The 20,179-nt window shown below is 46.8% G+C and overlaps 2 protein-coding genes across 2 annotated transcripts; one reads left to right on the forward strand and one right to left on the reverse strand.

Annotated features, from left to right (window-relative positions):
- Nucleotides 1-13,904: 13,904 nt before the first annotated feature.
- LOC123074687 (uncharacterized) lies at nucleotides 13,905-14,604 on the forward strand. The gene has a single exon (XM_044497464.1). It carries the CDS (start codon nucleotides 13,973-13,975, stop codon nucleotides 14,387-14,389), a length of 417 nt encoding a protein of 138 aa, XP_044353399.1. The 5' UTR covers nucleotides 13,905-13,972; the 3' UTR covers nucleotides 14,390-14,604.
- Nucleotides 14,605-15,957: 1,353 nt separating this feature from the next.
- LOC123078968 (replication stress response regulator SDE2) lies at nucleotides 15,958-20,086 on the reverse strand. The gene is made up of 3 exons (XM_044501633.1): nucleotides 19,371-20,086; nucleotides 18,126-18,771; nucleotides 15,958-16,456 (listed from the first exon to the last, which is right to left on the reverse strand). The coding sequence occupies exons 1-3, from the start codon at nucleotides 19,988-19,990 to the stop codon at nucleotides 16,295-16,297; spliced, it is 1,428 nt and encodes a 475-aa protein (XP_044357568.1). The 5' UTR covers nucleotides 19,991-20,086; the 3' UTR covers nucleotides 15,958-16,294.
- Between the last annotated feature and the right edge of the window lie 93 nt (nucleotides 20,087-20,179).

Here is a 20,179-nt window from a genome sequence, read left to right on the forward strand (position 1 = left end):
TCATCATCTGTCGAGGCAACCGGCTGCTGACCAACATTTTCATCGAAGCCTTCATTGAAACTCTCTCCGAATGCTGGATCTACTGTGTTATCACAACGCTTACCGAAATGACCAGACCCACCACACCTTGTGCACTTACGCTTCCTCGCTCCAAGTCCAGCTCCTTTGCTGCGAGGTCTGATTCGACTCTTCCTTGGTCTACCTGCAGCTCTCTTCAGAACTGGAGTGCAAAGCTTGAATCCAGGGTCCACCATGTCCAATTGTTGTTTTCCCTCCATAGCAGGCAATGCATACGCATATGTGGCTTTAAACCTTGCAACAGAGTAGTAATCATGCACATACTGTTGTATGTTCCCTAGTGGACCTGGGAGATAAGTGATGAAAAACAAGGCATGAATGCATGGCAACCCAGTTATCTGCCATTGCCTACAACTATAAGTTAAAGCTTCTAAATCCACTGGATATCTCCATTCCCTCTTCTCTTTATCCAAATATGATATCTCTGCTGTGGTACCCGAGCAAAGAGTCGTGTTCATTTCCAAGCATGTTGTTTTCTGCTTCAGTTCATTCATCACGGCAGGGATGATAATGTGGCCCATGAATTTTGCCTCGGCTATTCCTGCACGATAATGAAATTTCTGCATGTATTCTATCCTTATCCTGTCAAGCAAATCCACCACATAATGACCCTTTAGTTTCCGCATCATTGAGTTGAAAGACTCTGCTAGATTATTGTGCACATGGTCAACTTTGCTCAGTTCACTGAATTGGCTTCTGGCCCATAACTTGGAGTGGTGTGTTTCCAAGTATTCTTTCACTTTGGGATTCATGTATAACTGCCTCAAGTGGTAGTTGTGCTTCTTCACACTGCAAGTCAAAGATGCTGGCCATAAATTGTCGGTATACACCTTTCCTTTGAATTTCTTCATGAAATTTGTAGCAAGATGACGCATGCATTCCCTATGCTCTACTCCAGGGAACACATTGTCCACAGCCACTTCTAAACCTTTACAGGCATCTGTATGGATGACCAAACCATTGGGATGTGTAATAGCCCGGCGCAGATTATGCAAAAACCAAGTCCAGCTCTCCTCAGACTCTGTCTCCAGCACACCATATGCAACTGGAAATACAAAACTGTGTGCATCAACTGCACAAGCTGCTACTAACTGTCCTTTAAACCTCCCTGTGAGAAAAGTGGCATCAATAGCCAAATAAGGCCTGCAGCCTGCCAAGAAACCCCGGCGACAAGCCTCAAAGCAGAAAAAAACCCTCCTACAGCATTCCTTGGTCTTTGTCACTCCCCTGAATGTGTACTCCATGGTGTGGTGGTCAATATCTACAATACTGCCTGGGCTGGTCCTCTCCACTTCACCTTCGAATGAATACAACAATTGAAAACTTTCCTGCTAGTTACCATAAATAGAATCCATAGCATGTTGTTTACCATTGAACAACCTCATGTATGGTAAATCTATCTTGAACTTGTCTTTGATGTTCTTCTGCAATTCCTTTGGACCCACTTGCTGGTTTTCTTTCACCCACTTCTTTACTTATTCTGCCACCCATCTTGACTTGGCTCTACTGATTGTATCCTTCCTAAGGGTTGATTCCTGGCATGTGTGCTTAAAAGGGTTCACTTTGACCTGAACATTCGTGCTATTTCGCATTTTAGATGCGAGCATCCTCCATGGACAACCCTCAGTCGGACAGTGCACTCCGTAACATACTTGATCGCTCTTGTCAACTTTGAAAGTACGTTCTATCTTGATGCAGTATGTCACAAGTGCATTTCTACACTCAGTCATGGATGCAAAAACGGTACCTTCTTCCATATGAGGGTTCAAAGGGTCCCATTCAATAGCTGCAAGGTCTTCGTCCTCACCCACCGCGTCATCATCCACACGGACTGCATTGTGAGCCTCATCTTGGTTTTCAGCCCGAGGCGACCGTCGTAAATTCTGAATAACCTCGTAATATAGCTTCTCTTCATAAACCCTAGAATTGTATTCATCAGGCTCCACTTCAAGGGGGATCCTACTGCCGGTGCCCACACTTGTCGAGCCACCACGTCGCCGTGCACTAACTGAACTGTTCTGGCTAGAGATGCCATTACGACGACTTGGTTCTTCCCGAGATGTTGCACGCGCCATCCTAGGTCCAAATGCCTGCTCAAGCACATCAATTTGCAGCCTCACATGAAAATTATCTTTCTCTTTATGCCTAGCAAAAATGGTAGCCAACTCTTCATCATTACTAACTGTCACCCATTTCTTTTCCCCATCATAGTATTTGTATACCACTTCATCAAGCAAAACCCAAGGATATTGGCTACAAATTACCTCCCCAAATTGTCTGAAACTCCAATTACTAGCCATTGGCAACCGATAATCGAAACCTCCTTGGAATTTCTTCTTATTCTTTGCATTGAACATGTACCGGTCCCTTCTAATGTGCACTAAGAAAGCAAACCGCAACTCCATCCTAACCGACGAAAAACAGGGACGCAATCAGCACCCTAATCGGGCAAACCTACTCAAATCGACTGTTCAAATGCACAACTAAGCTCAATCTAAATAGGAGGTGTGACTTACCCCTCGGGAACCCAGTCGTGGACGCGGCGGATCTCCGGCCCGATGCCTGCCTCACCAAATACTCCAGGGTCGCTGTTGCTCGCCATTTCGCCTTGGGGTTCTTCCTCCTTGTTCAAACAGCTCCACCAGCCCCCACCTTTGAGCGCTCCAGCTGGGCGCACGGAAGGAGGCCGCGCCGCGGGTCGAGCAGGTGGCGGGAGCCCCACCCGTGGCGTCGCAGGAAGGTGGCAGGCAGAGCAGGTAGTGGTGGAGTGTCGGCGCAGGACGGTAGCGGTGGAGCAGGCCGTGCAGCTGGTGGCGGGGCAGGTGTTGGCTGCGGCGCAGGTGGCTGCGGCGCAGGTGGCGGCGGCGCAGGACGGCCGACCAGCGGATGGGCAGAGTGGGCATTGATTTGGCCGGCTAGAAACCTATGAATGATTTGGGGATTTTGTTGCACGGGCCCACATGTCAACTCCGGACCCACGTCCACGCGGTCCCACGTGTAAGCTCCAGACCCACAACCACTAACGCCGGCGGACGGAATGTACTAAAATCTGGCCGTTTGGCCTCGTCATAGTAGTTGCGCATGGACTAGGGGCAAAACTAAGCACAATTCGTATCTGAGGACAAAACTGAGCACATGGACACCACTGAGGGCAAAAGGATAATTAACCCTATACCTTTTTAGAGCACAGAGGTGGTTTTATTTTGTAGAAATTGATGAACTCTCATGCTTCACTTATATTACTTTGAGAGTCTCTAAACAGCATGTTAATTTGCTTAGGTTATGAATTTAGTCCTAATATGATGGGCATCCAAGAGGGATATAGTAAAAACTTTCATATAAAGAGCATTGAATATATGAGAAGTCTGATTCCTTGTATTTGTTTTGAGATATAAAGATGGTGATATTAGAGTCCTGCTAGTGAGTGATTGTGGATTGGTAGAAATACTTGTGTTAAAGTTTGTGACTCCCGTAGCATGCACGTATGGTGAACCGTTATGTGATGAAGTCGGAGCATGATTTTTTTTTGATTGTCTTCCTTATGAGTGGCGGTCGGGGACGAGTGATGGTCTTTTCCTACCAATATATCCCCCTAGGAGCATGCGTGTAGTACTTTGTTTCGATAGCTAATAAACGTTTGCAATAAGTATGTGAGTTCCTTATGACTAATGTTGAGTCCATGGATTATACGCACTCTCACCCTTCCACCATTGCTAGCCTCTCTAGTACCACGCAACTTTCGCCGGTGCATTAAACCCACCTTATACCCTTCCTCAAAGCAGCCACCATACCTACCTATTATGGCATTTTCATAGCCATTCCGAGATATATTGCCATGAAACTTCCACCGTTCCGTTTATTATGACACATACCATCATTGTCATATTGCCTTGCATGATCATGTAGTTGGCATAGTACTTGTGGCAAAGCCACCGTTCATATTTTTTTATACATGTCACTCTTGATCATTACACATCCCGGTACACCGCCGGAGGCATTCATATAGAGTCATATATTTGTTCTAGTATCGAGTTGTAATTCTTGAGTTGTAAGTAAATAAAAGTGTGATGATCATCATTATTAGAGCATTGTCCCATGTGAGGAAAGGATGATGGCAGCTATGATTCCCTCACAAGTCGGGATAAGACTCCGGACTTAAAAAACTAAATAAATAGAGGCCAAAGAGCCCAAAATAAAAAAAGAGGCCAAAGAGCCCAAACAAAAAAACAGAAAATAATAATAATAAATTAGAGAAAAAGAGAGAAGGGACAATGCTACTATCCTTTTACCACACTTATTCTTCAAAGTAGCACCATGTTCTTCATGATAGAGAGTCTCCTATTTTGTCACTTTCATATACTAGTGGGAATTTTTTATTATAGAACTTGGCTTGTATATTCCAATGATGGGCTTCCTCAAATTGCCCTAGGTCTTCGTGAACAAGCAAGTTGGATGCACACCCACTTAGTTTTCATTTTGAGATTTCATACACTTGTAGCTCTAGTGCATCCGTTGCATGGCAATCCCTACTCACTTGCATCGATATCAATTGATGGGCATCTCCATAGCCCATTAATCTGCCTAGTTGATGTGAGACTTTCTTCTTTTTGTCTTCTCCTCACAACCTCCACCATACTCTATTTCACCTACATTGTTATATCCATGGCTCACGCTCATGTATTGCGTGAAAGTTGAAAAGGCTTGAGAACATTAAAAGTATGAAACAATTGCTTGGCTTGTCATCGGGGTTGTGCATGATGAAATATTTTTTGTGATGAAGATAGAGCATAGTCTGACTATATGATTTTGTAGGTATAACTTTCTTTGGCCATGATATTTTGAGAAGACATGATTGCTTTATTAGTATGCTTGAAGTATTATTGTTCTTATGTCAATATTAAACGTTTGTTTGAATCATATGGATCTGAAAATTCATGCCACAATAAATAAACTTCTTTGATAAATATGCTAGGTAGCATTCACACTTCATAAATTCTTTCTTTTATCATTACCTACTCGAGGACGAGCAGGAATTAAGCTTGGGGATGCTGATACGTCTCCAACGTATCTATAATTTATGAAGTATTCATGCCATGTTTACAATAAATTTATATGGTCTTGGTATGATTTTATTAGAACTAACCCAGACTGACGCTGTTTTCAGCAGAACTACCTTGGTGTCGTTTTTTGTGCAGAAGTAAAAGTTCTTGTAATGGGCTGAAAATTTACGGTGATTTTTTATGGACGAAAAGAGACCCCAGGAACACCGGAGCTGGGCTAGGGAGTGACCGAGGAGGCCACAATCACAGGGGAGCCCCTAGGACGCGCCCCTGGCTTGTGGACTCCTCGGGAACCCCCCTGACGTGAGACCAACGCCAAAAATTCCTATAAATCTCGTAACCTCCAGAAAGAAACCTAGATCAAAAGTTCCACCGTCGTAAGCCTTTGTAGCCACGAAAAACAATCGGGAGCCCGTTCCGGCACCCTACCGGAGGGGGAAACCATCACTGGTGGCCATCTTCATCATCCCGGCGGCCACCATGATGAGGAGGGAGTAGTTCACCCTCGGGGCTGAGGGTATGTACCAGTACCATGTGTTTGATCTCTCTCTCTCTCTCGTGTTCTTGATTTGGCACGATCTTGGTGTACCGCGAGCTTTTTTACTATAGTTGGATGACATGGTGTTTCTCCCCTCTACCTTCTTGTGATGAATTAAGTCTTGCTCTTTGAGGTTTCGTTATGTTGGATTGAGTGGATTTGAGAACACTTGATGTATATCTTGCGATGGGATATCTGTGGTGACAATGGGATGTTCTATTGATTCACTTGAAGTATGTTTTGGCACTCAACTCATGGATTCCTCAGGTGACATTGGGGTAATCTATGCATAGGGGTTGATGCATGTTTTCGTCCTACGTTCTCCGATAGAAACTTTGGAGTGTTTCTTTGTTGCACGTTGAGGGATTGTTATATGATCCAATTATGTTATCATTGTTGAGACAATTTGCACTAGTGAAAATATGAACCCTAGGCTTTGTTTTCAAGCATTGCAATACCGTTTTTGCTCACTTTCATTACTAGTTACCTTGCTGTTTTTATATTTTCAGATTACAAAAACCTATATCTACCATCCATATTACACTTGTATCACCATCTCTTCGCCGAACTAATGCACCTATACAATTTACCAATGTATTGGTGTGTTGGGGACACAAGAGACTCTTTGTTATTTGGTTGCAGGGTAGTTTGAGAGAGACCATCTTCATCCTATGCCTCCCACGGATTGATAAACCTTAGGTCATCCACCTGAGGGAAATTTGCTACTGTCCTACAAAACTCTGTGCTTGGAGGCCCAACACGAGTCTACAAGAAGAAGGTTGCGTAGTAGACATCACTGGTCCAGGTCAAACCTGACATCTGGGTCCCACCTGTCATAGACAGAAGGGTTAACAGTGGATTACTTTTAACTAAACTAACTAATTAAGCACCTAGGCCCACCTTTCAGTCACTCATTAATTTCATTAATTATTTTTATTTTTTTTAGTTAATTAGGGTGTGGGCCCATTTGTCAACGACTGGGACCGGTCCAGTTAGCAGGGTTGACTGGGTCAACTGGTCAGCCACGTCGGCGGGCGCCAGAGAGGGCTTCGGCGAGCCTCTCCCGCAACGGTTCTACGCGGAGTCGGTCGGGATTCGTCCCCCGGCGTCCATCTGACGTGCGAAAGGGCGCGTTCGAACGACTGTTCGACAAGGCGTCTATCTACGGCGGTGGCTGGGCCGGGGTGGCCGGAAACGATGACTGTGAGCGACGAGGCGGCGGCCGTGAGGGTGTGTGCGCGGGCGTGGCCAGGCTGCAACGGGGTGCGGCGAGCGCGGGTCTGGTGAGGCACGCGGCCGGGGAGCATGGCACGCGGGCGCGAAGAGGATGCGGGTCCCGGCCGGCGAGCGAGTAGTAGACAGAGGAGGTGGGTGCGACGGCTGCGGGCGTGGGCGGTGAGCGGCCGCGGTTTAGAGCAGCAGCAGCTAGCAAGGGCCGGCAGCACAGCAGCATGCAGCAGGAGGTGGCGATGGCCGCTGGCAATGGCAGGCCAGGCGAGTGCGGCCAGGGACGGCGGTGCGCGAGGGCAGAAGAGGCCAAGGGCGCGTGCGCGGCCAGCAATGGTGGTGCGCGCTGCGGGCGTGCGCGCGGTCATGAACAGGCGCGGGCAGCGCACATAGTGGGGGTGCACGGGGGGCGCCCGTGGCTCGGTGAGCGTGGCGAGCCGGAGTCAGGGCCGCAACGATGCGGCGGTGGCCTACGCACGGCATTCGGGACGAGGGGGAAAGGAGGGGCGGGGTGCTCACTTTCGTCGTAGAGGAGAGGGGCGACGAGGCTCGGTGGAGCCGGTGGGGAAGCGGGACGGCGAGGGCGAGGGCGAGGTGGACGGCGACGGCTGCGCCCGAGCGCGTGCGGCGCGGCGGATCTGAGGCGGAGAGGGACAGAGGGAGAGTGAGGGGCGAGTGGGAGAAGGGCCCGAGGCGTCGGGGGAGGGGGTGGCAGCCTTATCCACGGGCAGAGCCGGCGAGGTGGCCGGGCGGCGACAACTAGGCGCTGGCATTTGGTCAGTTGAATAGGGAGGAGGGGAAGACGACAGGGGAAGTGGGAGCTGCGCCGCTGGGCCTAGGGAAGAGGGGGAGGGTCTTTCCTTTTTCATTTTATGTTCGTTTTTCTTTTTAGTTGTTTTCTGTTTTCTATTTCTTTTTAAAATAAATTCTTTTATAAAATATAAAACTTGCACCTAAACTAGTATAATAAATTAGACCACCACCACAATTAGTTTAGCATTTAAATAAATTAGTTTAGAATTTTTATAAATTAAAAAGCATTTAAATAATTGTTTTAGCCCCTATTTTAAATATTTATGGGCACTTAGACACATTATAAAAATGTTGGTTCACCACCATAATTAGTTATGGGTTATTTTCCACGTGATGAATATTTTAGTATTCATGTTTGTGTATTTCTTTATTTCACTTACAATTTGAATTTGAATTCAAGTGGAATTTGAAATTAGATTTGGATCCTAAGGAGATCAAGCAGTGTTTAGCAAAATGACTTAGCTTGAACAAGAAGGGTTACTGTAGCATGACACTGGGGGTGTTACACACCTATTTATAGAGGGGAAGGGCGTCCCCAAGAGGACACACAAGCCCTTGCCCCCATCTCTCTCCCGTTACTTCGTAACTCCTCTGTCTTCGTTGTTTCAGTAGCGCTCGGCGTAGCCCTGCCGGAATCACTCCACCACCATCACCGTCACGCGCGTCGTGCTACCGATGATCCCATCTTCTTCTCCTCCCTCGCTTACAGGATCAAGGAGGAGGAGACGTCATTGAGCTGTATGTGTGCTGAACGTGGAGGTGTCGTCCGTTTGGCACTTCATCGGTTTGGATCGCGATTGGATCGTGACGAGTATGACTACATCAACCACGTGATATATGCTTCCGCTTATCGGTCTACGAGGGTACGTAGACACACTCTCCCCTCTCGTTGCTATGCTTCTCCTAGATAGATATTGGGTGTTCGTTGGGATTTTTTTGATTTTCATGCTTCGTTCCCCATCATTATCAATAGCAGAAGCAGTGTCTATTACTTGTAACTTATCAGATTATATAGCAGGTGGTGGTGTCACAAGTTGACTTAAAACAGTAGGTGAACCAAGTGTAGATCGAGTTGGCAGTTCCTTACCTCCCGTTGTCTTAGAGGGCATGATCTTGGTCTTAGAGTCTCTCAGATTCTTCATAGTGAATATATATTGCAACAAATATTTAACTCCCAAGTGAACCTAGAGTTATGCTCCCCAGCAATGGCGCCAGAAAATGGTATTGATGACTCCCAAGTATAAGGGATCACAACAGTCTTCGAGGGTAGTCTTTCACCCAAATTTATTTATTCAACACAAGGGAAGCCAAAGAATATTTATAATCCTTAGCAGTTGAGTTGTCAATTCAACCACGCCCGAGAAGTTATTTCTCTACAGCAAAATATTGGTAGCACTGTAATGTGATAGTTTTGATAGCAGTGGTAATAATAACAATAGTAACAGTAATAGTAAGAACAATTTTGTAGCAACTGTAATAACAACAGTAATGATTCAAGCAAGACAATATTATCAGAAAGTGCAGGCATGGAGTAGCGATGGATATTTGGACGACTTTCATCATCTAACAGTCACAACCTAGAGCGATGCACAATAGCTCCAATTCATCAATTATATGTAGGCATGTATTCCGTATATAGCCATACATGATTATAACAAGAACTTGCATAACATCTTTTGTCCTACCCTCCCGTGGCGGCGGGGTCCTAGTGGAAATCTAATGGTAATTAAGGCGCTCCTTTTAATTGAGAACCGGAACAAAGCATTAACACATAATGAATACATCGACTCCTCAAATTAAAGTCCTCCCGGGAGAGTATCCCAATTGTTGTCACCTTGGGGTCTACGGTTCAGAACAATAACATGTGCATATAACTGAAGATAGGATCAAGAACTCAAATATATTCATGAAAACATAATAGGTTCAGGTCTGTAGTGACAAGCATTAAGCATAGCAAAGTCATAGCAACATCAATCTCAAAACATAGTGGATATTAGGGATCAAGCCCTAACAAATTGACTCGATTACATGGCGAATCTCATCCATCTCCATCTACCTTCAGTATGCCTACGGTAAAATTACTCACTCCCGGTGGTGAGCATCATGAGGTTGTTGATGATGGCGGCGATTATTTGCCCTCTCCGGAGCCCTGAATAGACTCTCGACCAGGCCTCCCGACGCTGCTTCGTACTTATGGATTTGGAGGTAGGGTAAACTGAGGCTTGTGGGGCCCACAAGCTCATGTGGTGCACCCTAGTGGGGGGTGCCCCCTGAGCTTGTGGCTCTGTGGTGGCCCCCCTCTGATAGTTCTTTGCGCCAATATTTTTTATATATTTCAAAATAATTCTTCGTAAAATTTCGTTCAATTCTAAGAACATTTTATTTCTACACAAACCAAAAAAGTTCTGCTCAAAACATCACCAGTTCTTGTTAGTTTCATTCAAATCATGCAAGTTGGAGTTCAAGACAAGAGTAAAAGTGTTTGGAAAAGTCGATACATTGGAGACGTATCACGTCATCGCTCGATAGTCAGTGCTGCGGCCGCAGGATCTCCCCTAGCAGCGGACGCTGCAATGAAACGACTGCGGTGCTGCAACCCAAAGATCTCGCCGGCAACACATGATTCAATGCAACGGCGGCGATGCTATGATGTTTCTTTGTCGGAGAGGTGGCGCATGCTACTCAACCAAAAATGGAGGCACCGACGATTGGGGCAGTGTATGCTACGACGAGGAGGCGTCGGACAGGTACCATGATGTGGGAGCGGAGTAGTTCCCAAGTAGCATCCATGGAGGCACCCACAACGGGGGTGGTGGACGATGTCGGCCGTTGCCTTTTTTCGCAGCAATCGGCGCTGCTGCATGGTGAGAATGAAACACATAGTGACCGGTATTACGCTCATCAAGGGTCGCAACATCGTTGTGATGCGAGTTCGATGTCGATACTGCGGTGGGGGCGTCAGTGCTGCTGCTGCGTGGTTCACAACCTCGTTGTGTTGCAAGTTTTGTCCGGCATCGTGTTGTTGTGCATGTTGGGGAGAGATAGATACGAGACAAGAGGGGAGGAAGATGTGCACATTGTTGTGGATCGAAGGACCACGAGCTCCAGATCGGATGGGTGGCTAGGCGGTTGATATTTCCCCAAAGATGAGCCAGATGACGCCTAGCAGCCACCTCGTTTGTTTGCCTTCTTATTCTTGAATACAGTATAGATGCAGACGCTCATACATATGTACATACACTCATTCCTATAAACGCACGCATGCATATTCCCTATGAACACCTCCAAGACACTGAACCGACACATCATCTTAGATTGACGAGGACGCCACCGACGCCTTCTTATTCATAGGATACACCTCTTTATGTCTATATATGGTGCATTCTAGAAAGAAAAAATAAATCTCCACTCGATGGTTGATCCACGGTCAAGAATGAACACGATGCCCACCTTGGTATCGCAGGTGAAATGGGTCCTAGGAATCACGTCCTCGATGGATCAGCAACTTAGCTTATACTAGCAAGATGCCCATGGGTTGCACGGAACATAAGATGGATTTGTATGAGTAGTTTATCTTGTGGGAGAAAAGGATGAATGAGGGAAGGCCTTATTTGCAAATGTGAAGAGGGGTGTGGGTATCTTTTTGCAAAATTGCCATAATTTCCTTCCTATCCGCCAGATATAAATCGGACGGCATATATTGTAGGATGGCAGGCACACCATCATCACCAACTCTGTTTTTTATAAGAGTAGAGATGGCCGAAGTCGGTCAAGGACGAACGTATTAAAGCAGACGCTAGCCAAGCCAGGAGAATGCAACAGGTAATCAATGCATACGCGCAAGGTACGGGTCAATTGGTAAATTTTGACAAATGTTCGCTCGTGTTTGGCAAATCATGCCCGGTTGACCCAGGAGGAGGTTAAGTCTGTTTTGCAAGTGTCACAAGCTGGGTTTGAACCAAAATACCTTGGCCTTCCGACACCGGAGGGGCGTATGCATCGTGGAAAATTCCAAGATATACAAGCAAAGATGCTCAAGAGAATTGTGCTTTGGGGGGATTCCTCTTCTGGTAGGAAGGAGGTGCTGATTAAAGCGGTGGCTCAGGCTCTTCCGACTTTTCTCATGGGGGTGTTTAAGCTACCTGATAGTCTGTGCGAGGACCTCACCAAGATGATCCGTGATTTCTGGTGGGGTGCGAGCCAAGGACATCAGCGTACACACTGGGTGGCTTGGGACATCATGCTTCGCCCCAAATCTTATGGTGGCATGGGGTTCCGAGATATGAAACTCTTCAACCAAGCCTTGCTTGCCAAGCAGGCCTGGAGACTGATTGAGAATCCACAAAGCTTATGTGCTCAGGTACTGAAAGCAAAGTACTACCCAAATGGCTTCCTGGTTGATATTGTATTTATGGGCAATGCGTCCTCATCGTGGCAAGCTATCGAGTATGGGCTGGAACTACTAAAAACGGGAGTTATTTGGCGTATTGGTGATGGTTCGAAGGTGCGCATATGGAGGGATCCCTGGATACCTCAGGATCAATCGCGCATGCCTATTACTCCAAAGCGACGGTGCCGGCTTAAGTGGGTTGCGGAGCTCCTCAACTCTGACGGAACATGGAACAGAAATCTTGTGCATGAGTACTTCCTTCAGCCAGACATAGATTGCATTTTGCAGATCAGGGCGTCTAATAGACTGGAGTCTGATTTTATAGCTTGGCACCTAGATAAGAGAGGATGCTTCTCTGTCCAAAGTGCATACTACCTTGGACTACAGGAACAGATGTATACGCATGGTGCAGCATGCAGCGCTAGACCTGATGGTAGAAGACCTGTGTGGGATCTGATATGGAAAAACAATGCTCCTGCAAAGGTCCGTATATTTGCTTGGAAAGCCACGAGGGACTCTCTTGCTACACAGGCCACTAAGAAGTATCATCACATGGAAGAGGACAACACATGTACGTTGTGTGGTATGGAGGAGGAGAATACGCACCATGCCCTTATTCGATGCCCCCATGCTGTAGCCCTTTCGCAAGCTATGCGTGAAACTTGGGAACTCCCTACACAGAAAATGCTACGTGACGCCGAACCAGATTGGATATTTCGTCTGCTTGGAAAACTTACGGAGACACAGAAGCTCGCCTCATTGATGATTATGTGGAGGATTTGATACGCGCGGAATGAGATTACATACCATAAGCCTCCAGTTCCGATTGAAGCGTCGCGCCGGTTCTTGACCAGCTATATTAATTCTTTCATCGCAATCAAGCAATATCCAAAAGTAGACTTGGTGAAAGGCAAACAGGTTCTTGATCTTTCTGGGCACAAACTTTTAGAATCACATGAAATCATAGCAAAGCCACGGTGGGAAGCCCCTGCTAGTGGACACGCGGAGCTGAATGTTGAGGGGCCTTTGTCAAGGACGATGGTACGGCCGGGGCCGGCATGATTCTACGTGATCAGGAGGGGGCAGTCATCTTTGCTGCAACCCGTGTGTTGTTCTTCTGCAGCGACGCCCTTGAAGCTGAGTTGGCAGCAATGCAGGAAGGCTTGCAACTTGCTCTTCATTGGACGGAGCTTCCATCGATTGTGGAGACAGACTGCGATGAAATGTTGCAGATGATCCGTGCAAGTGGCATCGATAAATCCAGGTATACACATCATATTAGTGAGATCAGAAGGATGTTGACTCACGAAAGAAACATAAGTCTAGCTAAAATTAGTCGACATGCAAATGCGGCCAGCCACACCCTTGCAAGAATTGGTCGTTTGCAACAACGGACTGCATGTTGGCTTCGTAACACACCTGTTGAGATAGCTAGCATTGTAATATCTGATTGTAATCACCCAGTTTGATTAATGAAAGCTCTTTTCCCTAAAAAAAAAGGACGAATGTATTGGGTGTCACTATTGACACCCAAAGTCTCATGGAAAGGAAACAAGAGGATCGTATCAGTTCACGCCCAGAGGAAGCTCCGGAAGGAGCCCGCTCGCGTGCTGCGTGCGTCCACCGCGGGGGCCCTTCCCCGGTCTACACGCTCCACTCTCCAGTCAGTCCACCGCACGCGCACGTCATTTTTACGCCCTTTGAACGAGTCCTCCTCCTTCACTAGCTCTTCGCCACGCACGCGCTGCACGCTATAAATCGCCGCGCGCGCAAGGCACCGCGCATCCTATCACTCGAGCAAACCAACCGGCGGTCACTCCGCGCGCTGCTACGTACTGTACATACGTTCACGGAGCTAGCGTACACATGGGCAACGCCGTGCCGCGCAGCATGCGCCACGAGGCCACGCCCAAAGCCACGGCGGCCGGGGACTCGCGCTCCGGGGCGACGCCGGCCGTACCATCGGGACGTGTGTTCTCGGCGGCACGCAGGCATGGCGGGAAGGTAGCGCGGGCCGCCGGGGGTCGACGCGGGGCCGAGGATCAGCAGGTGGGAGGCGGCGGCCACGGATCCACCGTGGTGATGACGGTGAAGGTGGTGGTGACGAGGAAGGAAGCGGAGAAGCTGATCGCGCGGCTGGAGGAGCAGAGCGCGAGGGAGCGCAAGGCGAGGATCGCCGAGCTCACGGGCCAGCTCAGGGCGGGGGACGGCGGCGGCGGGAGGAGCCCGGCAACGTGCGGGGCGGTGCGGAAGCCGAGGCTCGCCGCGATACAGGAGAGCTAGCTCCGCGTATATGCATGTCGACCTAGTCCTCCGCAGTAGCCACTGGTGGATGTGTCCGTAGTTTACGAGTTTTAGTACGTAGACAGTGCCTTAACCGCTGGTCACTCGCCACTCGCCCATGTACTTTGTTCAGGTAACGTAGTTGCAAGAGGTGGCACGCATGGCAAGTACCAAATACTATGAGTGATGATTGAAAAAATATGAATGATGACTGAAAAAATACTCCATAAGCTACGACCCCGGCCCCTTTCATGCAAGTTGTCGACGTATAATGTGCTGCCTAGTCTTTTTCATCAAATGGGTCTTTTGGTTGCATTGGCTAGAGCATGCACTTCTACACAAGTAAACAAAAGGGTACAAGTATGACAGACAAATCAAAACACAAACACGATCAATTCAAGCCCATATCGCCCCGTTAGCTTCGCCCCAAAGCTCGCACCATCGCGATAAGAACGCCCATGCATTCTCGGCCGTGCGGCGGCCGCCTTTGTAACAGGAAGAGGGCAAGCAGGCGACCCGGTCCCCAGCCACTGAGCTAGTGCCACCCGAGCGGAAGGAAAGCAACACGGCGACCCGAATGCGGCCAATTCTGCAGCGGCGATGTGGTCGCCGCGCCACTCGCGGCATGTCCGTGCATCGTTCGGTCCAGAGGCATGGCGCGCCGTGACGGCACGGTGCACGCGTCACCGTCCGGTGCAGTGCACCACGATCTGTGGAATCGAGCGCCGCCCGGCGGTCGCACGCGATCTTCCCGCATTTTTCTCCCTTCGCTTTAACCTCCACCAATCGGCGATGCAAGCGACTTTTACCTCTGAAATTTCCACCACACGCCTGAACTTGGTCACGTAGAATGATTGTGTTCTGGACTTCCGAGTGATCCAATGGCGGGATTCCGTGAATGCCAGAGGTTGAGGGGCCTTTGGCCACTTGATAAAATTCTGTCACCACCGGACCTGAGTGAAGAGATTCTTGCCTCCATGACCTGAAGCCGCTATCGGACCGTCGCCGTTGCAGACCGGCTCAAAGTTATCGTGCTCGAGTTAAGAAGGCAACGTGAGGCCTATCCGAGACCGTTTCGAATCGAACATGGTAAAGAGAGAAAGCAAAAGCGCAACCGAGACATGGGCACATGACCGCTGCCCACGTCTTGATGAGTAGCCATAGGAGCAGTTCACTTGATTTCGTCTAGGAGAAATTTAGAACAGCGACTGCCAAGCAAAATCTTGTGCCAAGTCTACGACGTATTCATCAAATCAAAGTCTATAAGTAAATAGAGGTTGTTGCAATGCCCATTAACATATATACATGTAAAAAGCTCAGCCGTTTTCGTTCTACTATGCTACTTGTACCGATAAATATTTTACAACTATGCAATAATCAAATATAATAAATCAAAAGTATTTTTAGTTTCAGTTCTCATATTATTGATTCAAATATTCATGTTTCATACAAATATAATATAAATCGATGAAGTATATTGCAACCAAAATCACACAGCAATGCATGGTGTATCATCTCATTGCGTCTACAGGAGCCAACATTAGAACAGTGAAAATCACAACAATAGATAGGTTCAACTCCATGGAAGCGGCAGCTCATCTTGTATTATGTCTTTGCAGAGATTAAGTTCTGATAATCTGATGATGGCGTCAGAGATTACAAGAAAAATAAGCCTCACAATATGTTAATGTACAAACTTAGCACTTGAGGCCGAGGCACCTCCAGCGATAATAAAATGAAAAATCAAGCAGCAGCAAGGAACGACATACTACATACAGAGATCTCGTTAATTTCCAATGCCAAGCGAAAGATTTCTTATCACATTACAACAAGTACAGTATTCCAGATGAACTTGACATTCGTAATTGTTTTCTTGGGATAGTAATCGTTATTTGCTACTATATCTCACTTCCCTCCAGAGTTGGGTTTCGCAAGCAGCTTCTTTGGTAGTTTATCCAGTGGGGTTGTTTTCAGAAGGAACAGTCTGGCCGCGCGCTCTTTTAAAGTGCCACCACATTTTAGTCCATGAGTCTGGAGCTCCAGCTTTAGCTTCTCCATGCCAAGTGCCTGGATGACAACAGAGTTTATGAGCAACATGATATGTCAGAGATACTCAAACTTCAGAACATATAATGAGTGTAACATGATATGTCAGAGATACTTCAAACTTCAAAACATATAATGAGTGCAACATGATATGTCAGAGATACTTCAAACTTCAAAACATATAATGAGTTCTACAGCGAAGTGTGTAAAAACAATCAAAGATCTAGACAAAAATGAGATTGAACAGAAGATGGCAAATAGATTTTACATACTCCCTCTGTTCCAAATTATTTGAATTTCTAGTTTTGTCTTAACTCAAACTTCTCTATATTTGACCAAGTCTATAGAAAAATGCGCTAAGATGTGCAACATCAATCAAACATATAAAGGAAATGTATTTTATGATGAATTTAATGAAAAACTAATTTGGTGCTGTTGAGATGTTGGTATATTTTTTCTATAGACTTAATCAATCTTAAAGAAGTTTGACTTAGGACAAGCTAGAACTTAAGGAAATTTGGAACAAAGGGCGTACTGAACATAAGGAGGCCATTAGAACAAAAAGCTCAGACCAAAGTAGTCTGGAGCTGGATGTCTTGTCATGAACCACAGTTCATAACTTGTTAAATGATGAGGGCAGGGGTGGCCCACAGCATGAAGGATACGAGAACAAGATACTAGAATAGGGAGAAATAGACTATAGATGAGAGAGAAGAATTTTGATGATAGAAAGACTGATTATTTCTTAGTTCTTCATCTCCTAAGCTATGCAAAACGCAGACTATACTATAGAGATGATTCAACTTGTCACCTAAGACTTCCAAACATAGATAGGGGAGAAGAATTTTGATGGTAGAAAGACATATTATTGCTTGAAGTTGTAAGTTATGCAATGCATAGACAATAGAGATGACCCAACTTGTCACCAAAGACTCCCAGGGATTAAAATCCAATCTAAAGAGAAGTAAAACTATTCTGATCATTTGTTAGAATTGCCAGGTCAAAATTTCTAGTACTCCCTCCGATCCATATTAATTGTCGCTGGTTTAGTACAACTTTGTAAACCAGCAACAGTTAATATGGATCGGAGGGAGTAAGAAAATTTTCTAGTCAAACAAATACATCAATACTGGCGTAGACAAGAGGGAGGCGGCAACTCCTGCTGTCCTAAGGGCCCATAACTACAGTACACCGGCTATAGTACCTCGATGATTATAAGTCAGCTGTTATCACAGGTTGAGTCCACTGAACGACAATGGAAGTTCTACACGAGCTAATTATGCAGGTGGAGTACAAATAATATATATGAGCTTCTGCACCAGCTGATTCTATGCATACAAAATTTCACAATTCCCATCAGCACCTCATGTAAAGATAAATTGGGCATAGAATAGGATGAGCTAGTGTTTCGGAGGGTAACATTAAACTTGTTAAGTATCAGAAAACTAACTATTGTGACTAGAACCATGAATGCTATTTAGATGGGCTGAAAGTAATTTGATCTTTAAAACTCTGGTTTAAGTAACTTGTGCTGTCATTGTGATAGTATGACATGTGTGTACAAATTATGCTTTTATTTATGACAAAATCACTACTACTCCTACCTATCACTATCAACATGTCTGGCACAGTGTTATTATGTAACTGTGGTGATAAATATGTACCCGGAGGGGTTAAAAACACAACATACCTCCAATTCTGCTGCTGAACTGAATGTTGCCAGGTCCACAGGCTCCTCTGAAAGAAGTGGCTTGTTATTTACATCAGCAGATTCTTCTACTGGAGGCACCACAGGGTCATTAAGGAGTGATGATGTAGCTGAACCGGTGTTATCCACATCTGTTTTATCATCTGATTTCAGAACTTCTTCTGAAAGAGCACTCTTACCATTCTCAGAAGTTCCATTTTCAGAAGTGTTCTCAGGAGCATCTGATTTCAGAACTTGTTCTGAAAGAGCACTCTTACCATTCTCAGAAGTTCCATTTGCAGAAGTGTTCTCAGGAGCAGGCTGAACTGCCATTCCCCCCTCACACTCCAAACTACCCCCCGACTCAAAATCACATCCTGATCTAATCTTTACTTCCATGGATTCCTGAAGAGCATTTCCATTTTTCTCTGAATCACTGCTCTGGGACTTCTCACCTGAGGACTCTCCTTCTGAATGTGACCCAGAAACTGAAGCCAGATCAACCTTCTCCTCCTCACTTTTGTCAGATTCATTTGAGTAATTCCCATGATCAAGAGCTATGGGTTTTGCATCTGCACCCTCATTATCATCCACATCACTGTCACTGTCACTGTCACTCTCATCATCTGCTACTTTCTTCTTGCCCATCCTAAAACAAGTTCATTCAATCAGGCAGTTAGCACCGTAATAGAATAACACATACAGTCCAGCTCTTCAGTATAACATGCTTGATTATATTAGCTAACTGAAAACAAGATGCACATTTGCAACAGAGAAACCTTTATAGCCTCTCATCCCTCGACTGACTGAAATTAGCCACTTACGAGAGCAACTACTATATACATTTCAGCACAAATAGAACATAAAATTATAATACACCACCAATAAATCATGTTTGTCACATAAAATCGAATACAGAGCAATACCGTATTTGTGGTTACGATTTAAGCTAAAAAAACTATTAGACAGGATCTCAAGCATGTAAAAAGCACAGTCCAGACTTATCCTTGGCATCCATACTCAATTGTACAGACAAGCTACTGATTATATTAACTTGGCAAACTTCTCAACAAAATGAAACACTAAAATTCCAGAGGAAAACAAATACATTTATGAAATAAGCTACTAATTCACATAATGAACTATGGTTGAAACAATATGCACCAGTTTTTAACAAATTTATGGCAATATAATTGGTTTACAGTCGGGTATACACCAAAACAGAAAAGTTGTTGTTTTAGCACTCACCAAATTTTAAGCTTCTTTGCATCACGTGGCTTGGGGACAGCCTTCCTCTTCCCAAGGGAGGCACGGACCGACTCCTCCACGGCATTGACGCAGCTCTCGGCATCCTTGCGGTACTTCTCAAGGTACTTGTCGACCTCGGCAGCTCGGGCGCCGCCGCGGCCTGACTCTTTGGCCTTCTTCTTGAGGAAGTCCTCGGCAAGCTTCTCGAGCTGGCGATCCGCGGCCTCGGCCCTCCACTCCTCGAGGCGGCGCTCGGCGTTGACGTGGCGGAGCCGGCGGCCGTTTATGTCGCGGCAGGCGTCGAAGTTGCTGGTCTTCTTCTGGCCGGCCTTGGAGGCGGCCCCACGGAGGAGGGAGCCGAACCCGCCCTTGCCGCCGCGGAGGCGTAGGAGCGCGGACGCGGAGGGGAATTGCCCGTCGGGGAAGGACGCGAGGACGGAGGAAGGCGAGACGTCGAGGCGGCCGGTGACGAGGCGGAGGGAGGCGGCGGGGACGCGGGAGAGCGCGGACACGGCGTCGAGGAGCGCCGCGCCGGAGACGGTGGGCGTCGGGAACCGGAGGCAGTGGGTGCGGCCGTCGAGAAGCCGCACCAGGATCTGGTACCGGGAGGCCTCGGCCATGGCGCGCGGTAGACGGTGGTGGTCGGCGAAACCCTAGCGTCCTACCTCTGGCCTCTGGCGGAGGTCGTTGAAGGGAAGGGGAAAAGAGAGAGAGAACGAGGGGGCTAGACCTTTGACTATGAAGCGCCTAGGATCAGCCTACACCGTCCGATCTCGCGTCCGGGAGCCTATCCGTCCGTCCGCGTGCCT

The sequence above is a fragment of the Triticum aestivum genome, chromosome 3D, assembly GCF_018294505.1.
Source record: "Triticum aestivum cultivar Chinese Spring chromosome 3D, IWGSC CS RefSeq v2.1, whole genome shotgun sequence".
NCBI lineage: Eukaryota > Viridiplantae > Streptophyta > Magnoliopsida > Poales > Poaceae > Triticum > Triticum aestivum.